General features: G+C 50.6%; 1 protein-coding gene across 2 annotated transcripts in view; it reads left to right on the top strand.

Moving 5' to 3' along the window:
* Positions 1 to 606: 606 nt before the first annotated feature.
* ABTB3 (ankyrin repeat and BTB domain containing 3) overlaps positions 607 to 10,317 on the top strand; it is a 300,383-nt gene continuing 290,672 nt past the window's right edge. For both annotated transcript variants that reach the window (XM_065886728.1, XM_065886729.1), the window contains exon 1: positions 607 to 1,762. In XM_065886728.1, coding sequence (XP_065742800.1) covers positions 607 to 1,762 — 1,156 coding nt within the window. The remainder of the gene's footprint in view (positions 1,763 to 10,317) is intronic.

Genomic DNA, 10,317 nt, shown 5'->3' with positions numbered 1-10,317 from the left:
AATCCCATTGGCTCTCCGCCGGCCCTGCTTTACATACGCCCGCCCCCTTGGGCTGCCCTGGGCTTGCGGGGTTTTGTAGGGTTTGCAGCTGTCGCGGTCGTTGCTGCGCTTCCGTGCCGGGCGGGCGAGCGCCGAGCGAACCCCGGGCCGGGAACCGGGAACCGGGGAGCCGAGAGCCGAGAGCCAGCTGCCGGCAGAGGTGCTGCCGCGGGCATCTGGGTCGATTTCCGTCCTACGAACACCGAGGCCGGCGCCCAGTGGTTTCTGCGCCAAGCCCGGCCCGGTGGGGAGCGGGTCAGACAGTTTTATTTTATTTTGGAAGAAAGGGACGAGTCCGGCGTGAGCTTCTCCCCCGGCCTGGCTCGCTCCTCAGCGTGTCCCAGCTCCGGCCCGGGCCCTGGAAGATGACTCTCTGCTCTGCCCTGCGTATTGCAGCGGCGACGGCTCGGGGAGGCATCCGAAAGTAGTAACAGTAGGTAGTAGCGGCTGGTGGAAAAGTGAGCCGAGGCGGCGCGGACTCGGTTCTTCCTGCGCCCCGGCGCCCGCTTTTCCTCGCTGCTGCTTCCCCTCGGCTCCCCGGCGGCCGCAGCATGAAGTGGCGCAGCGATGGCCAGGAGAGGTAAGAAGCCCGTGGTTCGGACGCTGGAGGATCTGACGCTGGACTCGGGTTATGGTGGCGCGGCGGACTCGGTGCGCTCCTCCAACTTGTCCCTGTGCTGTTCCGACTCGCACCCGGCGTCCCCGTATGGCGGGAGCTGCTGGCCGCCTCTAGCTGACTCCATGCACAGCCGGCACAACAGCTTTGACACTGTCAACACTGCCCTGGTGGAAGACTCCGAGGGGCTGGACTGCGCCGGCCAGCATTGCTCGCGGCTGCTGCCGGACCTCGACGAGGTCCCCTGGACCCTCCAGGAGCTGGAGGCGCTGCTATTGCGCTCGCGGGATCCCCGGGCAGGCTCGGTGCCCCCCGGCGGCCTACCCAAAGACGCGCTGGCCAAGCTGTCGACGCTGGTGAGCCGGGCGCTGGTACGCATCGCCAAAGAGGCGCAGCGCCTGAGCCTGCGCTTCGCTAAGTGCACCAAGTACGAGATCCAGAGCGCCATGGAGATCGTGCTGTCCTGGGGCCTAGCGGCTCACTGCACGGCGGCCGCGCTGGCCGCGCTGTCCCTCTACAACATGAGCAGTGCCGGTGGCGACCGCCTGGGCCGCGGCAAATCGGCGCGCTGCGGCCTCACCTTCTCCGTGGGCCGCGTGTACCGCTGGATGGTGGACAGCCGCGTGGCGCTGCGCATCCACGAGCACGCAGCCATCTACCTGACGGCCTGCATGGAGAGCCTCTTCCGGGACATCTACGCGCGGGTCGTGGCCTCCGGGCTGCCCAGGAGCTGCAGCGGCCCGGGCCCGGGCTCCAGCTCCAGCTCCGGCCCGGGTCAGGGCTCGGGCCCCGGAGCAGCCCCCGTGGCGGATAAGGAGCGGGAGGCGCCGGGAGGGGGAGCGGCGAGCGGCGGCGCCTGCAGCGCAGCCAGCAGCGCCAGCGGGGGCAGCAGCTGTTGCGCCCCGCCGGCCGCGGCTGCCGCCGCCGCCGCCGCCGCCGCAGCCCCACCGGCAGCCGCCGCCAACCACCACCATCACCACCACCACGCGCTCCACGAGGCGCCCAAGTTCACCGTTGAGACGCTGGAGCACACGGTCAACAACGACTCCGAGATCTGGGGGCTGCTGCAGCCGTACCAGCACCTCATCTGCGGGAAGAACGCCAGCGGTAAGTGGCTGCGCGGGTGCTGCCCCCTCCCGCCCAACCGGGCCAACTCTCGTCGTAAGTTTGCCTCCCGGCCCCCTCCCGCGCCCTTCCGGCTGCCCGCTGCTGTCTTAAGCCTCCGACGGAACCGCCGAGCTGGAGGCGGCTAGAAACACCCCTGGTCCCTCCTGCTTTCGGGATCCGCGTACTGTACGCCGCTGGTAGGGTCCCAAGTCCGAGAGGGCGCGGTTCCGCCCCGGATTCGGGGCGGGGCAGCGGCTGCCTCAGTCAGGCGGTGGGAAGAACCCAGCATCACTTTGGAGGCTCAGGTGTGCGATCATTTGCGCCTACCTAGTACATATTTCTGCCAGAGCCCTGTGTTTCGTTGTTGTTGTTTTTTTCATTTTAAACATTTTATTTATTTAAATTTATTTTTGACCTTGAAGATGCCAAATACCCGGGCGCAGGAGTTCGGCTCCTTGGGAACTCAGGAGGAGGCGCATTCCGCCCTCGCCGCCCAGTTAGCATAGTTCCCCGCGCCCTCGGGGACACCGTCGGTGAGCGCAGGAAGGCAGGGCCCTGCGGCCGTAAAGGCAGAATGTTTGAGAGCTCTCGGCCTGGAAACAGTCGGGGAGAGGTGGGACCTATAAGCGGGAAGGCTTATAGGTCCCGAGCTTTTTCCGGGGCAGTTTTTGAGGGCCAGAGCTCACAGCTGGTGGCTGCTGCGCAATGGGCAGACCCCCCCAGATTCCGACCTCTTGCCTCTGTCGGTTGGCTAGGAGGTGCAGGCGTCACCACTTGGCTTAAGGAGCGCCACAAGGGACCCGGTCAGGATGGGAGTGGGGCGGGGTTCCGAAGGGACTGTCAGTTTAAGAGGTCGTTTCCAGCAGGTTCTGTCATTCCTTCCCGCACCCCTTGCTTTGAAGGCCGGAGCTGGGTGGGTTTGAACCTGCAGTTCTGGTGGCGGAGGGGTGGGGCCCGGGGCTCTTGTTTTGGAGAGCTCCAGCTGGCGGTCCTGCGTGTCTGCGAAAGCCGGAGCTAGACACTTCAAAGCTTCAGTTTTCCACAGGAAATGGTAGAAGCGTAACTGGAGACTCCAAAAGCGAAATAAAACTTTGTTGCATATTCGGCGGTTTGGCTGGAGGTTGCGTGGTTGGAGCTGAAATGCAGTCTTTCTGGGCAGATTTCATTCATGTTGCTGCCTGTCGTTTTCCCCGGGGCTGCAGCAGAGATGCAGCGGGCGCGGCCCGGCCTCTTGTGGGTGCCAAGTGTGTGCATAGGAGTGTGTGCGTATTTGTGAGAGTCTGTGTGCGCGCGTCCATGCGTGTGTATGTAAGTGTGCCTGTGAGTGTGCGCAGAAGCAAGCAGCTCCCGCAGAAGCCCTTCGGAAACAGAACCTCCAGTTGTCAATCCCCTCACCTGGCTTTGGTCATCGTTGGGGGAGGGGAAGGAAGAAGCAAAGCTTGTGTGTGTGTATGTGTGTGTGTGTGTGCGCGCGCGCGCGCGCGCTCGTGTGGTGGGGGCAGGATGGCGACCTCCGCGTTGATCGCCAAGACTCCTCCGGCCTCCTTGGCAGAGCCCTTCCCCCTCTGCTGCCAGTAGAGGGTTAAACCTCCAAAGGGAGGGTACCTGTGAGGCTCCCCGTGCCTGCCCACCTCCACCCGTGAACTCCTGATGAAATAGAAACACCTGGGAGAAGGCATTGGTCTTTGTGTGTGCTTCTTCCGGAGGAGGAGTCGGATTCACCTGCAAAACCCAGGAGCTTTGGACTGGACAGTTCTTTGTTTGAAGCCCTACCCCAATAAAAAAGTGCAGAGAGGCGTAATTTTCTTCCCTCCACATGCACCCACCACCCCTGTTCTTACCTCCCCATTACAATCTACTGGCCCCCCAGACCCTTACCTGCTGGAATCTCCTCCCACTCCTGTGTGTCCTTTGGGAAGAAGGAGCATTCCCCTTTGGGCTCCAGTTTGGGACGCTGGGTGCCCTGGTCCAACTCTGCCTTGGCCGTTCTCTTGAAGTTATGACTGTGGGTCATAACTCACTTTCCTTCTCTGGGTCTCAGTCTCCTCATCTATAAAATAAGGGCCTAGATCTGTAATACACCCCCATGTCCTCTTGTAGCTCTGTCTGTTTTTGTTAGTAGCCTCTGCATTTTTTCAAATTGGTTTTACTTTTATGATCTTTAACATCTTTTAAAGACAGATTTTGTGTTTATCCTTTTCGGAATAAGTATAATTTGAGGAAGGAGAAGACCGCAGAGCTGGTTTGGGGCAGGGTGAATGTGTGGTGGTTAGGGTTTGCTGCCATCACAGCATTTCCCACACCACAGAGCTTAACTCCTAGGTTTCAGGGCCCCTTCGCCATCTCTTGGTATGAGATATACTGTAATTTCATTGTAATCTCTTCACCTCTTTTCCTTGGGCTTGTTAAAAATGACAGGAAGCAGTAAGAAATGAACAGTTAATTTCTTAGGTATCTGAAACATACATTAAACATCAAACCTATTTCTTCAACTACTTTGCATGACGTTCTTTCTGATATGCAAGCTTTATTAAGGAGCCCATGCTTTACATAATCTTTTTCCCCCTTTAACTCAGTAGCCTCACTTATTCATTCGTTCATCAATATTTATTGAGCAGCTACTAAATCTAGGGCCTGCACAAGTACTGACGTACAAGCTAATAACAGCTAACATGCATCCAACACTACTCTCTATATTGACCCATTTACTCTTCAACATTCCCTTGAAGAAGTACTGCTATTATCCCCATGATACAGAGGAGGAAACTGAGGCACAGGCAACTTAACTGTTTTTCTCTTTAGTGACAGATGAGTTCCCTGCCTTCAGGCCATCCTCCCTGCCCTTCATTACCTACTCAGTTGAACCAAGGCCCTTGATAGCCTGACAGTCCTTCTGTTCTAACACACCATATGTTCCTATTAAACTGAACTGGGCAGTACTGGATTTCACGTTTTTATATCCTCTGTCAAGTCTGAGAGGGCCTGGTACACAGTTGGAGCTTATTAGATGCCTGTTGAGTTGAGCAATCTATTGTGTAATATTGTACAATGATATCCTAAAAGAAACTATTGAATTCTGAGTTCCTTGGATCATCTTTTCAAGTTTTTTTGCCTTGGTTGCCCATTCTTACTGCCATCTCTGCACCTGTCCACCTTTCTAATTTGCTGCTGCTACGGCTCGAGGAATCAGGAAACGGATCACATGGGACTCATGGGGTGATAGCAATGTCCCTTCTGTCTATAGCGGTGTGGGTTCAGGGGTACTTGCATTTGTCAAAATGCATTGCATTGTAACTTTAAGATATGTGTGTTTCGCTGTATTGCAAATTACACGTCAGTAAAAAAAGGAAACATAAAAAAGCCATAGGCATCCTTGGATGAAATTTTGTTTTAAATGCAGAAAGAATTTGAAGGGAAGACTGCGAGAGGCAGTGTGGTGTGATGAAAGGGAGAAGGGCTTTACACTTAGAGAGATCTAGCCTCAAATTTCGGCTCTGCCACTTTCTAGCAAGTGACTTAATTTTGCTGAATTTGTTTTTCTCATCTGCACAGTAAGGATTACAAAACAAAAAAAGACATGAAAAAGGAAGAAAACCCAAACCTACCACACAGGGTGATTAAAAGCATTAAATCAGATCACATATGTGAAAACAACTGTCACATAGTAGGCACTCGATAATAATGGCTCTTCCTTAAAAAACAGATTATTCAGGCTGGTGATAATAATAATAAGGGTGATTTGGAATAGTCTCTTTCATTGCTGGGATACCCAATCACTTTATAAACTTTAATTAACATGAGCCCTCGCCTCACCAGCACTGGTTTGGTGGGTAAGTTGGTGTTCAGGTCTTTTGCTTTTCTGTTGCTCATAAACTAAATGCTTACTCAGCAGTTTTGCTGCCTGCCCCCCAGCCCCGCCCATCACCCTGTCCACATCCCCGGAGCTGGTCGCACTGTTCCATGGTACAGTGTTGCTCTGCTGGACAAAGACATCACAGAAGAAACCCAGCTTTTTACAAAGAACTGCAAAAGCTATCTCAGCAGCCAGCCATGTCAGTGTCTGTGCTCACAGAGCATGTTTTTAATTAACTAGCTTAATGTAAATTAAAACTTGGAATTCAGGTCAGTGGAGGGTTATTTGGTTTTCTATTCAGATTTGCCAGTTCAGTGCTGGGGCATTTGTAAGTAGAATGTTTCCTGAAACACACCATAAAAATAACAACAAAATAAACAATGGCGGACCAACCTGGAGATCTGGGGTCAGGGGCGGGGTGGCTAATGGCCTTTGAATAGAAGAAAGGCCTCTAATTCTGGGTCTGTTATTATTTGAGACCTTGAGCCAGACACCAAACTTACCTATAAAATGGGTCTGATTATCATTTACTGAGAGGTAAATATAAAATAGTAATTGACTTTGGAGTCAGGCACACCCATAACTTGCAGTTTCCCTGTCTGTAAAATGAGTATAATAATAATAATAGCTGCACTTGTATAGTGCTTATTATGTGCCAGGCACTGTTCGAAGAGTGCTATATGTTATAATTGTTGTCGTTACATTAGCTATTATAGAAGGCAACCCCCAAATCTTAGGAACTTAACACAATAGAAGGTCCTTTCTTACTCACTAAAGTCTGATTGTGGGAGGAGTGTGGTGGGAGGGTGCTGGAGGGTCATTTAAGTACCACCACTGATGGAGAGAATGCTTTCTTTATCTTCAATATGTGGACTTTAGGGCCTTCCTTGGACATTTATCCAGCCCGTAGGTAGAGAAAGAAGGAGAGTATGGAGGATCTTAAGAAAGGTGTTATGGGCTAAGCCTGAAAGGACCCTTCATCACTATGCCCATATATCATTGGCCAGATGTGTCACTGGCCCCCTTGGCCACCAAATATCTATGTGCCTCCTTCTTCTCACACACAAAACATGCTTCCCTTCCCCTAAGGGAGGATATTCATGTTCTGGCCAATCAGTGCTTCCAACTTAAAGTGCAAGAGCTTTGGGTGAATTCCTGTCCTATCCATGGGATTGAATAGGGCTTCTTATGGTTCAGAGACCCATGAGCTAAAAGAGACTCATTATCTTCCCCTCTGTGCCCATATACCATATTGGAGGATAATCCATTAGGAAAAGGCAACAGTGGAAGACGCACAGAAGTCACCGGCCCTTAGTAGTTATGAAATCTTGCCAAGCAGACACTGTGTGACCATGCCCTGGAAGTGGATGAGGTTCCTTGCTTAAGCCCTGATTCTGCTCTCTGGAAGCAGTTTCCTGGTTCACTGTCCTCCATGGTCGTGGCTCTGCCCTGTGGCAGGATTTTCTTTGTCCATTATTCCTCTCGGCCACACTTGAAGTGGGTCTTGGGGAATATGACCTCCTTGAGGCTCTAAATCTTGTGTAACCTAGCTCCTGCCCTTGAACTTTAAGGGGCCCAAGGATTGTTTTAATGCTTTAACAGTAAAAGGTTTTTAAAATCCAAGCTTATAGATTTTGCCAGAACAATTCCCACAACAACTTAGTAGGATTTTCATCTATGACGTCTAGTGTGCCAGCAGTCAAAGTTATTTCCTAGACCTAATTCTCAAGCCTGGATTATTTCTTGGCTTTCTTAACCCCATACCTCAATTTCTCACTCAACTTAATGACAGCTACCTTGAGGCCATCAGGCTTATGTGGTGGGAAGCTTATACACTTCATCTGATATTTATTTCACTTAGAAGTCTGCTCAATCTTTACTCTTCTTGTTTGGGATCTAGGAATATCGTCTTCTTCATGTCTACACTATTCCTTTCCAGTTTTACTTGCAAACTGACTAATTCATGCCTGAGATCCTCTCTTTCCCTAATACCTTGCTAAACTCAGCCAGGAACGAGCAGCAAACTCTCCTACCATTATTTTTCAGTCCTTTTTCCTCTAGCACTTACAGGCTCAGTAGACATGAGTTCTGCCTTCTAAGTTGTGATAGGTGACAGTTTAACCAAACCTTTTATTGCTGTATAACATGGTGCTCCAGTTTTCCAGCCTCAAACATCATAACCCACCATCTGACTTCTAAGCCAATGCCACATATGTAAGGCGCCCACTTACGGTGTCAATTTCTTTATTAGTTAGGGTAATGCAAGCTGTGGCATCAGATAAACCCTAACATCTTAGTGGCTAAACACAATAAAAGTTGCTTTCTCATTCCTGTTGAGTCCAGTTGAAGGTAGGGGAGGGAGGCGCTGTGTTCCATGGAATCTGATGGAGGGTCTGCCCTCTGGAACACGTGACTCCCAGGAGCTTCCTTGATTGGGGTCAACAGTGTGGAGGATGGCGATGTTTTTATAGGAGAGTCTGGGATGTGGGTATATTAATTGCTTCCACATTCCAGACACCAGAATTGAGTCATGTGGCCTCAACTAGATATCAGAGGCTGGGAATTATGGTCTCTGGCAAGGCAGCCACTCCCAGCCACAATTCTGTACTGTTAGAGGGGCATCAGTTTTTGGTAGAGTGCTAGACATCTCCGCCATCATATATTAACTATTTGAATCCTCACCACAACTATATGAAATAGGTGCTATTATTATTATTGTTCCCATTTTACAGGTTAGGAAGTCAATTAGGAAGTAAATTCAAGAATTTGACTAAGGCGACACAGCTAGCAAGTGTTTGGGTCACATTTGAACCGGGGCAGTCTGGCTCTGGACTGCCTTATGGAATGTTTATGAAGATCAAAGTAATATTAAAATAATAATATGGTGGGTGCAACGTGTTTTCCCCAGTGTCTCGTACATGGTACATACTTAACAACTGTTATCCTTTATCTTTATTATTCTTGTTATTATCATCCTGTTCTGGAAGTGGGATGCTATATGGATTAACAACGAATTGGTGTGAAGCTCTCAGGCATGGTTAAAATATGAATCCTAAAGAGTGGGTGCTCCAGGCAAATTGTACTACATGCCTGTCTTCTCCCCTCTGCCACCCCCTGCATTTCATCCACTGGGGGAACTAACGGTTGCTGAGCCAGGTACTGCACGGGGCCTTTCACACACGTTAGCTCATTTAATCTTCACACTGTTCTTGTGAGGTGGGTGTTTGTTATCCCCATTTTATTGGGGGAGGAAACTGAGGCTCAGACAGGTTCAGTGACCAGTCCGAGATGCCATAGCTACTAAGGGGTAGAGTTGGAATTTGGTGTCCAGAGCCTGTGCTCTGAACAGCTATGGCACAGTGGTGAAATCCAGTTCAAATGAGACTCTGAGAGGATCCCAGATGGACTCCAGGGCAGCTTGAGGAGTGTGTGGAGTGGAAGCGGGGCTTGCCCTGGTGCTGGTGGTCATGGTTGATGATGCTCCTTTGTATAATATGTGGTCATACGTCTTTTCTTAGCCCCTGCTGGCTTCCTCTTCCCTGGCTGCCCCGTGAGTCACTGCCCAGCTGTCCATGACGTTGCTGTGTAGCCTCCTCAGCCGAGACCCCGGAGCAGCGGGTGGCTTTGTGGCCTCCAGGGGACAGCTCCTTCCATATCCTGTCTAGCTGGGTAGGCTCAGTGCCAGAAGGAGCTCAGGCCTTCTTACCAGAACTGAATGTAGAAATCTGAGGCTTGGTGGGGAATCTGTCCTCCCTGAGAATCACAGACTGGGTTTTCCCAGACTCTGGAATTAGGTGGACCAAGTCTCTACCACCCATAAGCCAGGTGACCATGGGCAAGCCAGTTAATCTTTCTGAGCCTCAGTTTCCTCATCTGTTAAATGAGGATAATGGTAGTGCTCCCCCCTCCACCACTGAGGGTCATTGGGAGCATGAGTTAATTTATGTAAAATCCTCAGAATAATATTGAACACATCATAAAAACTCACTGTCTGTTAGCAATTATTATTATTATTAAATGCTTAAGAAGTGCCAGCCTCCTTGCTTAAAGATCTATCCCCTGTCCCCTGCTCCATTTATTGAGTGAAAGGTTTTAAGTAGTTTGCCAGTAACCAGACTTACATGATTTGACCACTCACTAGCTGTGTGATATTGGGCAAGTTACCTAACCTCTCTGTTATTCAGTCTTCTCTTTTTTTAAATGAGAAAAATAATAAAACCTAATTCTTAGAGCTTTTGGGAGGTGCCTGGCATGTAGAAATTGCTTAATAAATGTTGGCATTGTTGGATTTTATTATATTCATTAAGACTTTTTCTACAGGCACTGTGTTAGATGTTAAGCAACACGGTCTCTGCCCTCATGGAGATTGCAGGCCTGTAGTGGACTTAGTTTTGTCATCAAACAATCAATCATGCAGATGTAAATTTACAGCTGTGGCAGTAGCTACAAAAGAGAGATGAATGAGGCCGTAAGAGTCTTTACTGAGGCTCTGGATATAGTCAGGAGTGAGGAAAGGAAGCAAGGAAGAGTGAGGCTTGAATGAGGTTGAAGAATGGTGTATTTGGTTGAAAAGGTAGAAGAGTACTCCATGAATGCAAAGAGAATGTGCAAAGGGCCTGTGGCAGAAGGGAGTTCGGTAAGGAGGAAAGCAGCCAGTGTGGCTGGAATGGGAGAACCAAGTGAGTGGAGCTGGTTAGAGGTT

Source organism: Phocoena phocoena, chromosome 11, assembly GCF_963924675.1.
Source record: "Phocoena phocoena chromosome 11, mPhoPho1.1, whole genome shotgun sequence".
Classification (NCBI taxonomy): Eukaryota; Metazoa; Chordata; class Mammalia; order Artiodactyla; family Phocoenidae; genus Phocoena; species Phocoena phocoena.
This window is presented reverse-complemented; position numbering and strand designations above follow the sequence as displayed.